The sequence below is a fragment of the Camelus bactrianus genome, chromosome 12 (assembly GCF_048773025.1).
Source record: "Camelus bactrianus isolate YW-2024 breed Bactrian camel chromosome 12, ASM4877302v1, whole genome shotgun sequence".
NCBI lineage: Eukaryota > Metazoa > Chordata > Mammalia > Artiodactyla > Camelidae > Camelus > Camelus bactrianus.
The window spans coordinates 14,553,950-14,573,914 of record NC_133550.1 but is presented as its reverse complement, the minus strand read 5'-3'; the positions used below and the strand labels follow the sequence as shown (position 1 = coordinate 14,573,914).

Here is a 19,965-nt window from a genome sequence, read left to right as displayed (position 1 = left end):
TAACAGCCAAAGTGTTCACCCCACGGGGAATAAGGCTGGGGGTGGTGGGCATTGGTGAGTGATGGAGATGGCGCCGGCCACAGATCAACAGATAGAAGAGTCTGGGGTGTCCCGCGTGAGAAAGAGGGTGGACTCTCTGAGCTGCCTAAGAGGAGATACTATAGTCCATTCTCTCTGGAGAGGGGAGAGACAGTGTCAGTGTGGCTGGGTGAGCCTCCCTTACACCCAATAGCTTGCGCCTCCCACCTCCCATCCCTGTATTATACACCCCCCCCTTACTGGTAACCTGGTTAAAAAAAAAGAAAACTAGAAAAGAAAGGAGAAGAAGGCTGATGCTAGTGTCAGTAATTAAAGTACTGGGTTTTGTTTTTTGGTTTTTTGTTTGTTTTATGAAGGGGAGGTAATTAGGTGTATTTATTTATTTATGCTTAGATGAGGTACTGGGGATTGAACCCAGGACCTCATGCATGCTGGGTATATACTCTACCATTTGAACTATACCCTTTCCCCTAAAGTACTGTTTTTGTAAACAAACAAACAAACAAAAACCTCAATGCTTTCCATAACTTTTGACCATACAGCCCCCTCCTTGACCAAATATAAGAACTAGGGTTTCAAGGAATAGACTTTAAGAAACATTGAACAAGTTATCTCCATTTTGCTGTTAGATAAACTAAATATCCCTAATCCAAACAGACGTACAGTATCTCCTTTAAAGCATGAAGGAGATCCAAGTATAAGTGTATGTGCAGCCCGGTCTAGTTTATGGCAATATGCCCCAGTTCCACTGTCAGAACCAAAGAGGGGTTGTTTGCATGGACTGGAGGGCATGTGCCAGCAGCACCCCAGCACTACCCAAGGGAGAAAGAATTCTGGCAGTGACTGATGTCAAGTGCCTTCACTGAAGGTTATGCCAGAGACCATCAGTCTCACCAAGTGCCCTTGGTTCCTCCTCATTTCCTGGCCTCCTTTGGGCTTTGGCTGGGGCATGGGGTCACATTGGCCAATTGAGTGCGAATGGCATTGAAGTGTGTCACGAGTAGGGCGAGGCAGTTCACAGCCCACGTGCCACCTCCATCTGTCTTTTTCTCTGTCCCAGTAACCTTGGAGGCGGTGTGTTCCAAGTGTCAGGGCTGCAAGACAGGAGAGTCTAGGTTCCTGAGACATCCATTGGGAGAACCACGTAGGAGAGCTGCCTCAACCTGCCTTGCACTGTGAGTGAAAAACACTCTTTTGTGTTCAATTAAGCCACTAAGATTTCCAGGCTTGCCCTTGGAGGCCATCAGTGTTAATTATCTGAATCCAAGCAAAGAGTGGGATGGTAGAAATATCTCTTAATAGCCAATACTCTTTATCTTGTTCATCAAATAATCTTCTGATCACTATTAGACATTTTCTACGTCCCCTCTCACTTAGGCTTCTTGAAGAATAGTCTGTCCTAGTAATACTAGAGGGGTAACAGTAACAACGGTTTAATAGCAACCGTTTATTGAGCACATACTACATGCAGTCGCTAAGTTAAATAATTCTCCTACATTCTTTCATTTAATGTAATTCTCGTGGCAACTTCATGAGGGAACTGCGACTCCTTTTTACAGAGGAGGAAACTGAGGCTCGTGGCGCAGAAGTAGCTTGCCCGAGTCACTCAGTGAGGGAGTGGCAGAGGGGGACTCTCACCTAGTCCATCTGTAGCTTCTCCCATGAGCTCTACAGCGTGAAACCCCAGCTCCTTAGCAGACTTGAAAGGGCTTCTCTGACCTGGCTGTGCCTGCCTCCCCAGCACCAGGTGCTGCTGCCCCCTCCCTCTCCACCTGCCGAAACTCCTCAGCCTGTCCTTCCCCCTCCAGCAACCACGAGCTAATTTCACCATGTTAGTGCCTCTGGCTACCATGCCTACTCCCTCCTCTGTGCCGCCTCTGTGTTTTCTTGTGTTGCCAATATCTTATCTGTGTTATAGTTACATTTTTATGGTTGCATTTCCATCAAGAGCATGGACCAGCTTATAGATCACTATGTCCCCGGTGCTAACTCATACCAGGCACATGATACTTACTAAATATTCCTTGAATAGGTCACAATTTTTTTAGTGGTCCCAAGAGTGTCCTCCTTGAGATTAGTTATTCTGCCAGCCAGTTCTCCTTTAGGCAATAAATAAACTGCATATCATTTATAAGATGGTTTCTTTAAAGTTTAGATTTTGTGAACTGCTTTAACAGCAACCAAACACCTCTTTCAGTGAGCTAATTACATTTTTGAACCAAAAAGACTGAAGACAAGATTCCATTTCCACTAACATTTATTAGGCATGAACTTTTTACCAGGAATTGCACAAAACAACCTGGGGGTATAATTCTGCTTATTTTATAGCTGGAAAAACAAACGAGGGTCAAAAAGATTGAGAGCTTCGCTCATGATCATCACTTAGTCACAGGGACTGAATCTGAATTCAAGTCTATTGACTTGAACTCTCAGACTCTCTCTGGACCCACAGTGACCCTGCTCTGATGCACCTGGGAACCCCAGCCTGAATGTGCACTGGCCTCTAACTTTGTCTGTCTCCTGTCCCATCCTGACAACATCCTCGTGGCCTGGGGACCTATGACAAATCTCTGAGCACAGGAGTGTTTTGGAAACCGAGTGGTGTGAAACAGAGATGGCCCCCTGCTTAAACACGACTCATACACACGTACATAGACAATCCCATCCATACTCAACCCGGTGACATGTCACCAAGGACCAAGAGAACATGGGTCATTACTTTAAAGAGAATCTACCCTTGGCCTTTCCCCAGGAAACAAGGGAGAGCCATAACCAGAGTACCAGGCTTTCTGGAAGTGGCCTTCTGCTGCCTCTTGACCGGTTTTAAATCTTGCCACAAGACAGTTGTTGGCTCCCTCCCTCTGCTGGTCATCTGAATGTTCTTAAGGGTGCCCACTCACTGGAGCACTGACCTGAGAAAAGCACAACCTAGAAGGTGCTTCTGCTGGGGATGGGGGACAGAGATGAATCCTGCGTGTCACCAAATCCAGTATTGGTGATGGTGGGGCCTGCTGTCCATGCAAGGATCTCTTGCAGCCAGATCAAAAGATACTTTGGGACTCTGGAAGACGCTGGACCTTCAATGCCCTGTGTTCCAAGTGGCTGACCTCTACATACAGAAGAGGTGTGGTGTGAGACAAGGATTCCCTTAGGACAGAGAAGCAGCCCAGGCCTGCATGAGTTGTATGGATTTTTTGGTGAGATGGGGAAGCAGGGAAGAGAAGCTTGAATGTGGACCAGAACTCAAATACTGAGCACAAATCCCTTCGTTGATGGGACCAGCGGGCAGGGGTACTCCCAGCCGGACAGGCCAGGAACAGTGACAACCAGAGCTGATGTGGCTCTAACAGGAGACGGTCCTTGCAGGTCTATCCGTGGACCTGCAATCTCGTGGGGCACATGGCCCAACAACTACCTAAGCCAGGGCATGGAAGGAGCAGCAGAGCAACTGGGATTGCCCTTCAAAGAAAGCCTTCCTCGGCAAGGGGGCATGCCGTCCAGAGAAAGGTTCGGGTCTCTGTCCTTGGCAATGCTTCAGGAAGGGGAGGCTGGGTTAAGAGAGGTCTCTTGGGATGGAGGCAGAAGAAGGGGCTAGAATCCTGATTCTAGATGAAGAAAGACTAAGGCAGGGAGTTGCAAAGAGAGGAAATGTTAGGGCAAAGGAAAGCAAGGAGATGACGGTAACATGCGTGACAGAGGAATTTCTTGGAAAAGAGGGTTCAGGAGAAACCAGAGCAAGGTGCCCAGACGACTGCTTCACTCTATCTTGTGGTTTTCTTGGTGGGTGAGCTCAGAGCTGGGGTCTTTCCTGGTGGGTCCTTGAATTCATTTGCACTCAGCAGCCTGCTTCTGGCCTCCCCACGGGGGCTACAGTTCCCACTGCCAGTGACACAGCCCGCAGGTGTGATGCCGCAGGCCCCGCCAACAGAGCTGGGCCAGTAGCCATAGGCGCCGGCGCCGCTGTACCCAAAGCCGGCTCCTGCGCCCGCGGTCCCGGCCGTGGAGCTGCTGATGACTGCTGTGGAGGATGGGGGAGGAAGGATAAGCGTGTGTCCCAGGTCAGGGAAGACCCGAAGTCCTCTCCAGCCTCCCAGCCTCAACTAGCAAAATGCCTCCCTCTTAACACTCGCCATCAACTGTGGTCTTAGTGGCACGTGCTCAACTCCTGAGCTGCTCAAGCACCAGGAGAAACAGCCCAGATCCCATAGGACCCCGAAACCCAGAGCCTTCTCTTTGTTTTAACAAACAGGAGTAGCAACAGCTTCCCTCAAAGGACAGGTGATGTCCAACCATCACGTAAGCCGACAAGTCTGGCATTTAACTTAAGAATACTTTCTTAATTTTTTTCAAAGAATTTCCTGATTGCTTGACTTAGGGGAGGTTTTGCCAGCTTATCTTAGGAGACCAGTGGGGCAGCTCAAAACTGATTATGCAGTGAATCTGTGGACGGGTCTCTATCAGAGTCAGGAGGTATCGCTCTTCCTGCTCCCAGCTTCTGTCACGCAGGAAAGCCGGGGTGGGGCAGAAGAGAATGGGGAGAATCTCATCCTAGCATGGCTGAGATTTCCGGGAAGGGGTCAATGTGAAGTGTCAGAATGCGATGGGGAGCTGACTCCACAGAGGAAGAGGCAGCAGGTCTCATCAAAGGAGGCGATTACGACAATGGTGCTCTGCCAGGCACAACCCAGGCTGTTCCATGGGGGTCTTGTTGGTAGAGGACCACTTACTTTGTGTTCATTAATGGGCTAAAAATATTCCTTCAGGGGTGTTAACTACTCACAGATGCTCACAGAATTGGTGTATTCTCCAGACATCCTGCATGGGGAGAAAAACACAGCTGCTTCTCTATCGTGTGGCACCCAGGTTACCCTCACCCCAGCCTGAAGTCATCAGCCAGCCTAGCTCGGCCTCCACAAGCCCTCAGCTGGCCAGGTGGCATGCACCGCGCCTGCGTGTCTCTGAGCTCCTCTCTCTCCTTCCTCAGCCCGCTCCTCCCACTTCAGAGATGTACGGACTTGCAACCCCGGAGCCCCCAGCAGCGGCACTGCCTCCCGGATGCCCTCCCACTGAGTTCCTCTTCAGCTCGCTGCTTCCCCCCTGTGGGTCTACTGCCCAAATAAGTGCGCGTGTGGAAATATGAGCCTCGGGAGTTGCCCCTAAGGAACTCACTGTACGATTTTAGAAGCAGTAACTTCTCTCTGGGTTTTATTTATAAAATAGTGCTGGGTTAAAACAGGGGTTTTCAAATGTCAGTGCTTCATCTACCACCCTTCCTGGTATTGCTATGACCATGGACAACTCATCCTGTTATAAATTTAGTATTTTTCTTTGATTCTGCCTTTTAAAACAAAAACGATTTGGCTTAAAAGGAAGTTTTAGATCACCGGGGTAAATAGAAACTAGTACTACCTGAACAAAAAAGACCAAAACAGTAGCAGTAAAAATAAATATAATAAAAATAAAACAATTAAAAAAAATTTTTTGGCCATATATTGTTGTCTGCCCAGAGACTCTAAACCTAGGATCTGCTTTCTCTTTACTAAATTGGGATATTTGCAAGTGTCACGGCGGTGTTAAAGACACAACAGCACCACACTGAAGCTTTCTCCCTATCATAGCCTGAAGACGGGAAGGAGAATTATAAAGGAGATCGCTCTCTCATTATTGGATGCCGTTTAAGACTATGTTTGTGGGTGACCTGAAAAGCATTTCCAGCCCCTCCAGTAGCCTGATCTCAACCTCCCATTTGGGAAATTAAGTCAGAGGATTCCAAAAGTCCTTCCAGCTCCAACATTCTAAGATCCCTTCCATCACCCACCGGCACTCCTCGCCCTCCAGCAGCTTGCGGTAGGTGGCGATCTCGATGTCCAGGGCCAGCTTGGTGCTCATCAGCTCCTGGTACTCACGCAGCATCCGGGCCAGCTCCTCCTTGCCCTGGTGCAGGGCGGCCTCCAGCTCGTCCAGCTTGACCTGGGCGTCTTTCAGGGCACAGTCGCCCCGCTGCTCAGCATCGGCAATGGCCATCTCCAGGTTGGAGCACTGAGGGCAGGGAGGTACTTTCTCTCCCTGAGTTCTGAGGCACCCTGAGCCTCCCTAGACCCTACCAAGTTCTCACTGTGGTTGGACCCTCCCCTATCTTGCCCCACCTCCTAGGGCAAAGCCACATCCATGGCAATGGGGACTTGTCAGCCCGGGACTGGGAGGCTTGTCATTCTCAGCCACTTGGCTTTCCAGAAAGACCCTTCCAGTTGTTCCAGAATTCAAGTGGGAGCTAAGTGTGAGGGATGAGAGCAAGGCTTCCATTTGAGGAAGGGGTTCTGAAGCAGAGGATCCAGAGGAGGAAAAGGGCCTGGGGGAATGTATGTGACTGACAGTGCTGACAGTTCACCCCTCCCTCGGGGCTGAGCCGGGAACTCCCAGAACCCCTCACCTGCTTCTTCTCACTCTCAATCTCCGAGCGCAGCCTTTGGATGAGCCGAGTCAGCTCTGAGATCTCGTTCGTGGTGTATTTGAGGTCATCCCCATGTCGGCCAGCTGCCAGCTGCAGCTCCTGGAACTAGAGGAAGAGAGCAAAACAGGGAGCTGAGCTCACCAGCAGACTGTCTTTACCCAGGGAGTGTGGCAGAGGTGGGCAGGGGTCCCAGCTTCACCAGTCCTCTCAACAGCCTGCCATCCAACCATCTGTTCATTGGATGTATTTACTTGCCTCAAGCACAGTTGACCACTGATAGTTAGATTTGGCCATTAGGACTATCGAAAAGTCCCACACTCTCCACGCTGCAACTTTATAATGCACAACTCCAATTATGAAACTCCTCTGCCTATAGCCCTTCAAAGTCAAGGCCAAATTCAAACTCCTAGCCTGGCACAACGTACTTGGAGATCTGGCATCCACCAGCCTCTCCAGACTTACTTCTCACTTCCCCTACCTGTCACCTCCTTGGCTCTCCACCCGTGCCAAATAGTCCCAGGTTCCAGAAATTCCCCGTGTGCTCTCAAGTCTCTGAGTCTTTGCATGAGCCTCTCCCTCCAGCTGGACAACCCTTCCCCTTCACCCTCCCTTTTGCCCTAGCCAGCTCCAACTCGGCCAGTGCAGACTCATTTCCTCCAGAAGGCCTTCCTCGATCCCCGAGTTGGGTGTACTTCTGTGCCCATAGCCCCCAGCATACCGGTCCATAGGTCTTATGATACTGTACTGTGAGCAGTTTCTGTGTCTTTCCCATTAAACCCAGAATGACTGAATAGCAGGGACCTCTTATTTTATTTCTGAATTCCCAGTACCTAGTACAGGGTCTGGCTGGTACTCAAAGTAGGTCTGATGAATGAATGAATGCATGCGCGCATGAAACAAAGAGGGAGCTGATGGGCTGCCCCCCTGTATTTTCTGTGACTTCCTCCCTTCATAGCTCCGCTGGGCCCTAGGTTACTGGCAGTCTTGCTGAGCATGGAAACACATTGTGTGTGTGTGTGTGTGTGTGTGTGTGTGTGTGTGTGTGTGTATCTGTGTGTGTGTGGCAGGGGGAGACTCCACTCTACCCCAGCACCAACAGTCATGAATTTTGGGTCATCTACTAGTTTGGGATTAGTCCTGCCTTTGATGTCATCCATTGAATAGTCAACAGAGAGCACGTCACTTCTACCCCAGAACTGGGAAACAGAAAAAAACGTAACATTCAGAACTTTGGTGGCTGTAACTGCCTGTCTGTCTTTGGGTGCTTGGCCTTATCAGTTGTCTCTCATCTGGCCCCAGGGTGGCCCTAGATTCAGGGTCCTTCTTAAAGATACCAAGTCCCCTGGAAGGTAGGGGGGCTTCTCACTGTGCTCCTGTGTCTTATCTTTGCTGCTAATCTTGGGCAGTTAACACTGTGCCAGGATAGGCGGCCTTTTCCTGCTTCTGGTCACACTGCCCCCATCTTTTATGGGCCAGAACAGAGGCACTGACTCCCCAGTTCTGATACCAGGCCATCTCCTCCCGAGGCAAATTGAGAGCAAACTCCTGCCATTCAGCTCCCAGCCCACCCCAAGCCCTTATCCTAAATGCATCTTAACCAGAGCCATGGAATTGGCAGTCAGCCATGGAGATTCAGATCCAGCTCCATCACTTAGCAGCTCAATGGCCTTGGCGGGTTACTTAGACTCCTTGAGCCCCAGCTCCTCCATCTACGTTCCCGTCAAAAGGGGAATAACAACAACAACAAGCCCTCAGAACTCCGTCGCTAGGACGACACTGATGACATTCTGCTCGGTGAGCGCTTGCCCTTGACCGGAGAAGTGCACGTGTGACTAACCTCAAGCAGCAACTGATCCCAAGTCATGTCTGTGCAGACCTGCCTAACGCTTCCAGAAGGACCCTGGGGTTAAACATTAGTCATTAACAATCCAGAGGGGTAAGGCCACATGGCCACCTCCGATTCTGGCTGGCAGCAGGAATGTAGAGGGATTTGGAAACTGGGGACTTGAGTTTGAACTTTTCTCAAGAAGCCCTGGCCTGAGTTGTCTCCTAGGCCTTGAAAGTCTCCCTCCCTCCCTCCCGCCTCTGCAGGTCAAGTCCTTCTGCTCCTGGGGTAGCAAGGAGGCAGGGGGAGGGACAAGATAAGGTCTCAAGAGTGTGGATTTCCCTTGAGAAGGATCCTGATAAACAGAAAGGACAATTAGGAAGCCGCCTTCTTGATCTGAGAAACCAAGTTATCTAAAGACTCATTTTCCCACCCACGACCCATTAGAGGAGTTAAGATCTAAGGGACTCAAACTCCCCCTTTCTCCTTGGAGTTGGACTTGAATGGAAAGGTAGGAGTTCCCCAGTCTCAGATCACACTGAAGAGACCCCGTAATTTATTGTAATTAATGAGGGGGTTGAGATGCTGACTACCCATGTTTTCCTCCTTCCCAGACTCAATTCAAAACTCTCTGCCTCCAAGGACGTTGTTCCTGACTTGCCCCACCTAGTAATAGTTCCCTAACCTCTGTCTCGCTAGCATTCATGATGCTACAACACGTTCATTTAAACTCAGCTGTATGTGTCCTCTCATGATTGCGCGGTCTCAGTGGATCGTAAGGTCAGAGCTGTCTCCTCCTCCAGTGCCTGGAACCATGCTGTGCTCTCAGAGAGCAAGGGGGCCATGGTGGGTCATGGGATTGGACCAGAGACCCCAGAACACGTGACTCTGGGGAGGCATGCAGCCCCACCTTGGTCTGGTACAGCGCCTCAGCCTCAGCTTTGCTCTTCAGGGCAATCTCCTCGTACTGGGCACGGACCTCGGCGATGATGCTGTCCAGGTCCAGGTCCCGGTTGTTGTCCATGGACAGGATTACAGATGTGTCACTGATGTGGGACTGGATCTGAGCGATCTCCTGCAGGGGAAACAAGGAAGCCTGAAATGCCTTTTGTGAGCAGAGGAAGGTACCAAGGTGATGGACCTGCCCCAGCAGGGGTGCTTCTAGACCCTCCCAAACAGATGCAAGCTGTACCCCCCAAAACTTACAAAGATGGAGCCCACCAGTCCAGAGGTTCCAACAGCACATCTGAAAACTGCTGGATGGGTTTGAAGAAGCCCAAGATGAAAAAAACCCCTGTGTCTGTCACCTGAGACAGGTTAGGAGAGGAAAAGGCAGAGGGGAAACAGCTGGGCCACCACACAGGAGACACTAAGGACCTGGGAGCTCACAGAAGCTTGGCCAACAGACAAATGGTCATAGACATGGTGGAAAGGGTGTGAGGACTTCCCACATCCATCCCTGGGGATGCATACTTAAGACCTGAGGAAGTAACCCAGGCAGCAGAGGGAAGATAGGAAGAAATGAGAATGTGCTTGGCTGAAGATCAGTGGGAGCCCCTTAGGGCCCCATGGCTTCCAGAAATATGTGAGACTGGGACATCTGGAGGCCAGGCTGTGACTGATGGCACAAGTCAGTTGGAGGTATCAGGTTAAATGTCATTCTTGCTTTGATCTACAGAGCTCCCAGTCTCCAAATGCTGGAGATTCTCTGCACTCTTAAATTTCCTGATAAGTAACCGCTCATTCACATGTCTGTCCTTTCACAAGGCAGAGCTGGGAGTGGGGTTGGGGGACACTTACCCCCTCATACAGGCACTTAAAGAATTTGATTTCTCTGTCCAGAGCGTCCACCTTGGCCTGCAGCTCCACCTTGCTCATGTAAGCTGCATCCACGTCCTAAGGGAACCCAGAGACCCCCTGACATCACCCTTCTTCAAGCCCAGACAGGGCTTTCCAAGAAATTGGCACCCCGGCACTCCACTCTGTGGCTGGCTGCCCCAGGGAATGGAGTCAAGACCCAACAGGCAGGAACCTGACTTCCACCCAGGACTCACTGCGAGACTTTGAGCAAGACCCTCATGCCCCTGGAACTCCTTCTGCCTCATCCAAGGATGGAATCGTTTTACTGTCTCTATTTTCAAAGATACAGAAAAAAGCCCTATCCCCCACATGGTTGGTCAGTCAGAGCCAAGGGCAGTTTGCCAAAGACAGGCTGAGTTGGAGGGGGAAGCCGGCACCCTGTCTCAAAGATGTCCTGTTCTCCAATCCACCCTGGGCATGGCCCGGGGAGGGACCTCCACATCTGCGCTTCTGCCCATTTACACAAAACACAGAACAGACAAAGCGATGTGTGCTAGATAAACACCAAGGTGTCCCAGGATGTCCCCAAACTGCAAATCCCCCCCCCACCTTCTTCTGGAACTTCGGCTCCAGGCCCTTCTGTAGGGAGCACAGGCCCCAGTCTTCCCGTGCCCCCCACACTCCACTCCCTGGGGGACCGAGGGGCACGCACCCTCTCCTCACCTTCTTAAGCACCACAAATTCATTCTCAGCAGCCATGCGCTTGTTTATTTCCTCCTCATACCTGCAGGAAACATCAGAGGGAAGAGTGTGCGTGTGTGTGTGTCCTCATGTGAAAGGACTACAGAGATGTCCATGTTATATGCCTTTTGACAGATATTATTCTACATCTTTGCAGCTCTGCCCAACTCACTAGGAATATATGGCCAGCATTGTGGGTGGGGTAGGAAGTTACGCCCTCCCGGACCAAGTGACCGATGGTTTGGCTCTAGCTTTCCTCTGGAGCCTAGAGAGTAAATAGGTTCTTCCTCCTCCCACTCAGTGTCCAAATCCCAGGCACACGCCACTGCCCCTCTCAGCCATCATTTCTTGTGTCACCCGGCTGCCTGACACCGCTACCAATAACCCCACCCGCCTCCCCAAGCATGAGTCCCGAGGAAGCTGGATGGACTGTCCCCTGGGACAGGCAGAAGAGCATGGTCCAAATGTCCAGGGCCTGAGGGAAATGAGGAAGCCCAGCAGAAATTCCAACTCCCTGCCCTACCTGGTTCCTTGGAACTTGGGGGCAACCTGATGAGCTTAAGACCCAAGAGGCTGTGGGGTACTCACCCTTGGAATCTCGCTATTGGGAAGCAGGAGGGAGTGGGCCAAGGAGGCGGCCACCCACCAGGACAGCCCCACCACTGCCCAAGAGGCTGGCTGCCCACTGCCCAGCCCTCCTGGCCACCAAGAGAAGGACCTCATCTTGCCTGGGCAGAGGAGCTCAGGACGGGTCACTCCCACCTGAGCTCAGTGCCCCGACGTCAGAGGCAGACATCCCAGTGTCTACAGGGAAAGCCCAGTCCTGGGAAGCTGTCAGCCTGGGCCCAGGGTCCCCGCTCACCTCTTCTTGTAGTCCTCCACCACTTCCCGCACGCTCCTCAGCTCCGAGTCCAGCCTCACCCTGTCCCCGGACAGCGCCTCCAGCTGCTTCTGCAGGTTGCCGATGTAGCGCTCGAGGATGGGCTCCAGGTGGTTCTTGCAGTTGCTCAGGTCCAGCTGCTGCAGCAGCGCCCACTTGGTCTCCAGCACCTGGTTCTGCTGCTCCAGGAACCGCACCTGGAACCCCAATCAACAGACAGTTAATGGTGAGAGGCCGTAGGGTTTCCTTTCCTGGACAGTGGCTGTGTTTTCTGATGCTCCATAAGCTTCATCCTTCAGAAAATGGCACTTGTACCCCTCCCCATCCGGGCCCTTCGTCCAACCGAGGTTCTCTTTTGGGGGGCGGGAGTGGCCTCAGGAGGGGGCCTCACCATCTTCCTTTCCCTCTAGTCAAGATCTGTTTCCTGTGCACCTGTCCTCACCTGCCTGGACCAGTGCTGATGGTCAGCCTGGACCCCCTCTGTGGGGTGAGTCCTTAGACACGTAAACTGGCCCGTACTGGTTCTTGTGCACCTTGACTCCTGGCCTGGTGGCCCGGCCTGGTGGCCCGGCCTGTGCTCTGCCTGCTCTCCATCTCCCCAGTCATGGCCTCTCCCAGCCCAGCCAGAGGCAGGTGCTCAGCTGATCTGGAGTCTTGGGCTCTCCTGTGTGGCTTTTATGTCCGGTTCTCTGTGAACTCAGAGCACTTCCCCAAGGGGAGAAGCAGCCTTCTCAAGTTACGTCTACAAGCATCATACTATTCCCTTGCTAAAAACCCCCTGATGGTTCCACCTGACCTACAGGGTCAAGTTCAAACTTCTTCTTGTGCTCTTCACAATATGCCACCGTTCACCCAACACCCAAACCCAAGGTCTCCCCAGTCTCCAGACAAGGCCTATTGTTCTTCATGTGACTGCTCTCTCTCCCCAGGTTGCCTTTCTCCACCTCCATCCTGCAAACTCCTACTCATGCCTCACCACCCTACCTCACCGTCACCCCTGGTAAGTGTCCCCTGCTCCTCTAAGCTCTGGAAGTCTCCTCTTCCCAAAACCCTCCTACCCCTTTGTTCCTCGGTGGTTCTCAAGGGTGCATCAGCTTCACCTGGGGCCTTGTTAACACACAGGTCCCGGGCCCAACTTCCAGAGTTTGTGATTCAGTAGATACGGCGTGGGGTCTGAGAATGTGCGTTTCTAACGAGTGCTCAGGTGATGCTGGCGCAGCCAGTTTGGGCACCACTTTGGAGAACCACTGCTCTAGGGCACCATTCATCCCCATCTGCCTCACTGTATAGTTTGGGGTGTATCATATGGGCTACGAGTCTGTTTTTCGACCGGAGTCTGAGCTGGTCTGGCTCCCGTGAGAGGAGTGGCCAGGCTTTACGGCTTTGTAGATATCCTAGGGCTCAGCTTTCTCCAGAAAGTCCCACCTTGTCGATGAAGGAGGCGAACTTGTTGTTCAGTGCCTTGATCTGCTCCCGCTCCTGAGCACGAACTTTCTGGATCTCGGGGTCCAGCTCCACGTTGAGCGGGGCCAGGAGGCTCTCATTGACGGTGACCTGGTGGATGCCCCCTGGAGGGCACACAGTCGGGCACACAGGCCCCAGGGCCGCACTGCCAAACATGCTGCCAGCAAAGCCGCTGGCCCGGCCTCGGCTAAAACCATAAACCCCTGCCCGTCTACTGCCGCTGGCCATGTTGAAGGAGGTGCTCCAGGCGCCCCCCAGGCTGTACAGGCTCCGGCTTCCAAAGCCCCCGCTGAGCCCTTTGTGCATCGCTTGATAGGAGGACGAGCTGCCCCCTGAGAGCACAGCTGAGCAGCCACTGAAGCCCCCCTTGGCAGCAGCTCCCGACTTGCAGGTGAATTGGCGGCTCATGCTGGGGAGGCCAGAGAGCTGGAAAGAGCAGCTAACCCTTAGATGAGATGCAGTTCACCAGCCTGTGGTCTCAGGCGGGAGACCTGAGCTTTATAGGGCTCAGGAGGAAGACAGTGCCCTAATTTGCGGGTTTAGTTTGCCTGCGAGCAAGAAATCATTTTCTCCCAACAAAATCAGAGACATCAGGTAAATAACTTGAAATCCCCCAAAGTGCGGGATTTGCAAGCCTTGCTCCTGTAATTTGAGTCTTATCTAATTAACATGGGTAATTAGGCTGACCAAATTATCCCTAGAAAGATCTTGGCTGGGAGGCTTCTCACAGCCTCAACTGCCTCTCCCCAGGGCTTTGGCAGGGGGTACTGGACTGCGGAGGTGCAGAGGGGAGACCTTTAATTGACAGCATCATCTGTGAGAGATCTCACAACTGTACAAGCATCAGATGGGCTGCTCCAGGGACCCTGGCTGAACTGCTTTTATGTGGTTAGGAAAAGACTCCGCGACCTGGCTTCCCAGGGTTCCTGGAGACAGTTCTCATGGATGGCCAAGGCCCTGGGCCACAAGCCCACTAGGAATCCATGCCCAGCCCTCTGGCTGCAGGCCCCTGCTGTGCCCTCCCAGGCTCGTGTCCTGCCCCTCTGGGCCAGCCAGGCTGCCCTGCATGCCTTCACCTTCACGCACTGACTTAGTTCCTGTACCCTCCCCTTGCCCCTACCCTTGACCTTGAAATATTGGAATTGTCACCCTTCATGGTGGCTGACACTGGTGCAGGGCTTTCCAGCATTAAAAGAGCTCCTCAGACACAGAAGCTCATTTAACCTACTTGACCTGGAAAGGAGATGTGAGGATCCACCTTTCACAAATGGGAAAACAAAGGCTCAAATAGTTGAGGACAATGAACATTTCATGAGCCTTTCTTTATATGAATCCCACGGGACGCAAACGCCCAACAAAATGCAGTCCCCAGCCTTGCGGACCTATTTGACTGATCTTCTGATCCCACATTCAGTGCTCTGCAGGCCTTGTATATTGTCCGGCCAGCCAGCCAGCCGGCCAGCCAGCCAGCCTGCCAGCCAGCCACATACTTGTCCGTTCACCCATCCATTCATTTAACACACTTGTGTTGAGGGCTGACTCTGTTCAAGGTACTGTAATAGGCTCTGGGGTCATGAATTAATAAGACAGAAGCCTAGGTCACAATTCTAGAGAGGAGGACAAACATTTGAATTCTATGAGACCCTTGATGTTATCAAAGTATGTGACCAAGAGTTTCACAATTCCCAAATCCCAAACATATGCACAGAATGTAATTTCCTCCATATAATGTTCAATTTACCAATCTCTCGCTTCCATTTCTGTGCAGAGATTTTGACCTTATTCTGTATTATGATGTTTCTACTGCTATTATAACAAGCAATTGCCAAATTCAACCTCCCCTTCTTTTTTATACAAAACAGCTATTTTCTAGTTAAGAAGAACCATTTTCTTAGATGGTCTTAATTTCACTACCAGCATGGTACTTGGCAATCCTTTCAGTCTTTTCTCACTAGACACAAGGATTTATCCCTTTGCAATTTCTTCATACGGCCCAGTGAGCGAGGCAAGGCAGTGCTGTGACGAGGATGCTGAGTGTCCCAGCCAGGATCGCTCCCTAACTGGCCCCTTTCCACATGTCAGCATCAGGATGAACGTGATCCAGACCCATGTCTCAGCAAAACTGCAAACTGTGGTCACGGGCTCTGAGCTCACTCCCTAAGGGCTGAAAGCAAGTGTTTGCACTCTGAATGCCAGCTCTGCAGTGCAGTGGGTGAGTGCAGCCAGCCTCTCACCCCACATGGGCCTTGCTTCCCCTTTCCCACCCTGGCCTTCCCTCATTGGGAACCTGCCACAGAGGCCCCCTGGGGACTCTTCTCTGTCTCATCTCAATCCAGCCACTCCTCTCTGGCCAGCATCCCCAGATTGTACCAATTGTCTGCTCTAATTCCATGTCTCTGCCTGTATCCCAGGTGTGTGCCAACCCTCCCAAACTGCCAGAAAGTTTCCTGAGGACAAGACCCTAATCCTGTCCTCCCCAAGTCCTCGTTACCTACCACCCAGAATCAGTGGTGAAGGATCCTCCGAAAGTCATTCCCCCTAAGGACAGGCTCCTTAGCACCTACCTTAAACTGCCCTTAGTGGGTTTTCAAACAGTGGGCCCCTTACATCTTATACCCTGTCACTACCCTTACCAGGGGAAGTTCAATGCCAGCTGAACCCTCATCTAATCTTCACCCAATGACTCAGTCAGCCCCGGTTCCCACAGAGGGGCAGTTCTGCCATTAGTTTCTCCCCAGGTCTCTAGGGCAGGAATCTCTAATGAGTCAACACAAAGGAGGCAGAAAATCAACTCCTCTCAGCCTCAGGATAAAACCATGTTTTAAAAGAATATTTAGTATTTCTCATCCAAGAAAATAGAATAGACATATTTTTTCTGACATGGCTCTAGCAGAAGAAATGGTGTAAACATCATTCTTCCACTTACAACAACTAAAAACCTGGATATTATATATAAAACAAATGTAGGAAAACTCTTAAAGGACGAGAGAAGAAGGTATGCCAGCTAGGGACCTCAGGAGCCAAAGAAAGACATGGTAGTGGGTTCTCTGGGTTTTCTATTTGTTTCATGTATTTCAGACTTGGAACAGAAGAAAGTGGCAACCTAGAAGAAGAGGGCATAGATTTTTTTTAAAGCCAACAGAAGCCTAATCTCTCTAGCCAAAGCTCCAGGGATGGGGCAGCCTAGCAAGACAGAAAACTTACAGAGAGTAACCGCTCTACTCCAAACAAACACCACAAAAAAACATTGCAGCCCCTCCCTGTCGCTCTCCAGCTAAAGCAGAGTAAGAATCCTGGACTCTGTACCCATCAGGCTATAAGGTACCCCAACTGCCCCTTTCCCCCGGCAACTGGGGATGTCAGGGAAGGCCAAGGTGGGAGCTGGGACTTTCACCCCCACCAGACAGGAACAAGTCCCAGATCCATCAGTGATGGCAGACACCAGGTAGGGAACCTAGGCTTCACATTCCACCTGGCAGTAATGGGGTGCCACTATTCCCCGTTCCCCTGCTAGGGTAATGTCAGAAGAAGGCAACAAAAATAAGACCCAAAGACCCAAGTTCTGACCAGAAATCACTTGTCATAACAAGAACAAAGAAGATCTCAAACTCAATGAAAAAAGATAACCAATAGATGCCAGAAAACACCTTATCTGAGAGATTTGGTGGTATAATCACACATGCCTCGCATTGCCTTGGTCAGCAGATAGTTGGTAAATAATAATTAGAAAACCCTGCTGACTCCGCAGTGATCATTTGATGTACTGTTCCAAAGTAGACAGCATGATTTATTTTCTTGTCACTTTCAGCTTCAAGGGAGTCAAACCCATGAACTTGGAGCCAGCTGCCAACTCCAGGAGATACATAAGGGGAGCCCTCTGCACCCCAGCGGGGAAACACTGAGACACCTTCTTCCCACCTTCTCAGTGTCACTCAGTCCCCCGAGTCACCATGAGCAGACAGAGCTATGCCTGGAGGTACCAGAGCAAAAGCTTCAGCAGCTTCAGCAAAGGCTCAGCTGTATTGCTGGGAGAGGCAGGAAGCTCGCTGTTGATCTGCAAGAGCAGCAACCACTGCCAAGTGCAAAAGCAAAACTCCACTTCTACTTTAGTCCTGAAGTATGGACAGGCGCACACTTTTCCATTAGCACTATCAGTTCACAGTCATCCACGTTGATGGTCATCACCCCGGGAACCTGCAAACATGGTTTATCAAAAACTTGTTTTTATTTGATTTTCTAAAGCCCCATTTGACTCATTCTGGGGCATCCAGTCCTCCGGAAGATTCACAGACCCTGGGTGCTCACCCAAGGTGGGAGGGGAGAGGGAGATCTGCAGGGACCCGGAGGAGGCAGGCATGCCTGCCTGGCCCCACCTCATTCCCTGGGAAAGCCAGTGTGGATCGTCCACCTGGAGATAACGTGAGATCTGAGTTCATGGGTCTCCCCTTCTCCAGGGATGAGGATAAAAATGTAAGAGAAGCAAATACATCTTAGAACCACACTCCAGGTGGAGTTCAGTTTGAAATAAAGGTCCAGTGAGAACTGCCAGGCTAGAAGGGGTGTGAATAGAGCCCTGGGTCCCCACTGTTTATGGAGAAGATCTTGTATCCTAGGTTTCCTTTTAAAGACTTGCCTACTTTTCCATCACCCACCTTGATCTTCCCCATCTCTGCCATACTTTCTAATACACTTATGGGAAATTCATTCTGTTTGGGAACTTTATGCGCTAACCAGATTTTCATCCCTAATCACTGCTCTGCAACACACTCATATCCACATACGCACATGCTCACCCTGTGTTCTCTCCCTGCTCAGTCACCTGTGCCGATGGGATGATATGTTATTTCTATTTGGCTTTAGAAGGTGAGCAAAAGTGACCCTTATTTTCCCTCTTTATGGGAAAGCTCAGCTTTTGTTTTTAAAATAATTAATGTCAGGTCCTCAAGCCTTGCTTGGCAGTCAAGCTGGTGTCATTATCACCTAATCAAGGGGTAACTGTGTTGTTTTCATTATTGTTATGAAGATTATTATCAGGTCAATGGCCAGAGGGTGTGTAGTGGGACTAGGAAGAAATACAAATGATCAATAGGCACATGAAAAGATGCTCAACATCACTAATTATCAGAGAAATGCAAATCAAAGCTACAATGAGGTATCACTTCACACCTGCCACAATGGCTATCAAAAGTCCACAAATGACAAATGCTGGAGAGGCTGTGGAGAAAAGGGAACCCTCCTACACTGCTGGTGGGAATGCAGTTTGGTGCAGCCACTGTGGAAAACAGTATGGAGATTCCTCAAAAGACTAGGAATAGACTTACCATATGACCCAGGAATCCCACTCCTGAGCACATATCCAGAAGGAACCCTACTTCAAAATGACACCTGCACCCCAATGTTCATAGCAGCACTATTTACAATACCCAAGACATGGAAACAGCCTAAATGTCGATTGACAGATGATTGAATAAAGAAGATGTGGTATATTTATACAATAGAATACTATTCAGCCATAAAAAACAACATAACGCCATTTGCAGCAACATGGATGTCCCTGGAGAATGTCATTCTAAGTGAAGTGAGTCAGAAAGAGAAAGAAAAATGCCATATGAGATCGCTCATATGTGGAATCTAAAAAAAAAAAGAAAAAGAACATAAATACAAAACAGAAACAGACTCATAGACATTGAAAACAAACTTGTGGTTGCCAAGGGGGAGGGGGATGGGAAGGGACAGACTGGGAGTTCAAAATTTGTAGATACTGACAGGCATATGCAGAATAGATAAACAAGATTATACTGTATAGCACAGGGAAATATTTACAAGATCTTGTGGTAGCTCACAGTGAAAAAGAATGCAACAATGAATACATGTATGCTCATGTATAACTGAAAAATTGTGCTCCACACTGGACATTGACACAACATTGTAAACTGACTATAACTCAGTAAAAAAATATTCAACATTAAATAAATAAATAAGTAAATAAAATGACTAAAGCTAAATAATTAAGAAAAATGCATTCAAAATATTATATATATATGTGTGTGTGTGTATGTTAATGCTAGTTATTTCCTGTAATGGCTAGTTTTTAAATTTTTCAACTATTTTTCCAAGTTTGAGATAATGAACAAGTATTATTTTTACAATAGAAGCAGTCAAGCCCTATGAGACTCCAAACCCCACCGCAGGGAAGCGAAACAGCCTTTCCTTTAGAAAACACTCCGGCAGGCCAGGGACCCTGATCCCTTCCTTTGGTCACTCCATAACTATGACAGCAGCTGCCTGAGGGAACATTCTGGACCCAGGCTCCACCCACGACGTTTCACTCAGGCCAGGAAAAAGCAGGTTACTACACTGGCCAGTGGTCCCATCTCAGACCCTTAATTCTCCCCTTCCCCCTGAAGCTGCAGGCCTGGCAGAAGTCATTCCACGCACCTGTGCACACTGGCAGGACTCGGCCACCTCGTCTGGTTGGTCTCCTCCTCTGGACCCCGGCCAGGAATCTGAGCTATCTCCCCTGCCCTATCATCCTGTACCCTCCTTGCTCGAAGCATGGTTCCCCGCATCACCAACATCAGACTCGTCTAGAAGCTTGTTTAAAATGCGTATTTCTGGGCTCCACTCCAATCTTCTGCAGTGAAAACTCGGGGCAGAGGGGGACATTGGAACCAGGAATGTGCATTTTGAATGAGCTCCCCAGGTGATTTTAAGGTGCCACCTCTACCCTGAGTGGCTCTTAATTACATGCTGCCTTGTCTTGAT

General features: G+C 50.2%; 1 protein-coding gene across 3 annotated transcripts; it reads right to left on the bottom strand.

The window, feature by feature from the left end:
* Nucleotides 1–2,278: 2,278 nt before the first annotated feature.
* LOC105076267 (keratin, type II cytoskeletal 73) lies at nt 2,279–13,668 on the bottom strand. Of its 3 annotated transcripts, none has more exons than XM_010964345.3 (9): nt 13,162–13,668; nt 11,719–11,933; nt 10,839–10,899; nt 10,116–10,211; nt 9,226–9,390; nt 6,470–6,595; nt 5,858–6,078; nt 4,820–4,854; nt 2,279–4,057 (listed from the first exon to the last, which is right to left on the bottom strand). In XM_010964345.3, exons 1-9 carry the CDS (start codon nt 13,606–13,608, stop codon nt 3,801–3,803), a joined length of 1,623 nt encoding a protein of 540 aa, XP_010962647.2. In that variant the 5' UTR covers nt 13,609–13,668; the 3' UTR covers nt 2,279–3,800. The 3 variants fall into 3 exon arrangements, with proteins under 3 accessions (XP_010962647.2, XP_045379554.2, XP_045379555.2); XM_045523598.2 differs by having other exon boundaries at nt 2,279–4,054; XM_045523599.2 differs by lacking the exon at nt 10,116–10,211.
* Between the last annotated feature and the right edge of the window lie 6,297 nt (nt 13,669–19,965).

Excerpts from the sequence above, each read along its gene's own strand:
- LOC105076267 (XM_010964345.3), bottom strand. The coding sequence starts at position 13,608 with ATGAGCCGCCAATTCACCTGCAAGTCGGGAGCTGCTGCCAAGGGGGGC. Across the intron at positions 10,900-11,718 it reads GTGGAGGACTACAAGAAGAG|GTATGAGGAGGAAATAAACA; the intron begins GTGAGCGGGGAC and ends TGTTTCCTGCAG. Across the intron at positions 4,855-5,857 it reads CTGGAGGGCGAGGAGTGCCG|GATGTCTGGAGAATACACCA; the intron begins GTGGGTGATGGA and ends CTCCCCATGCAG.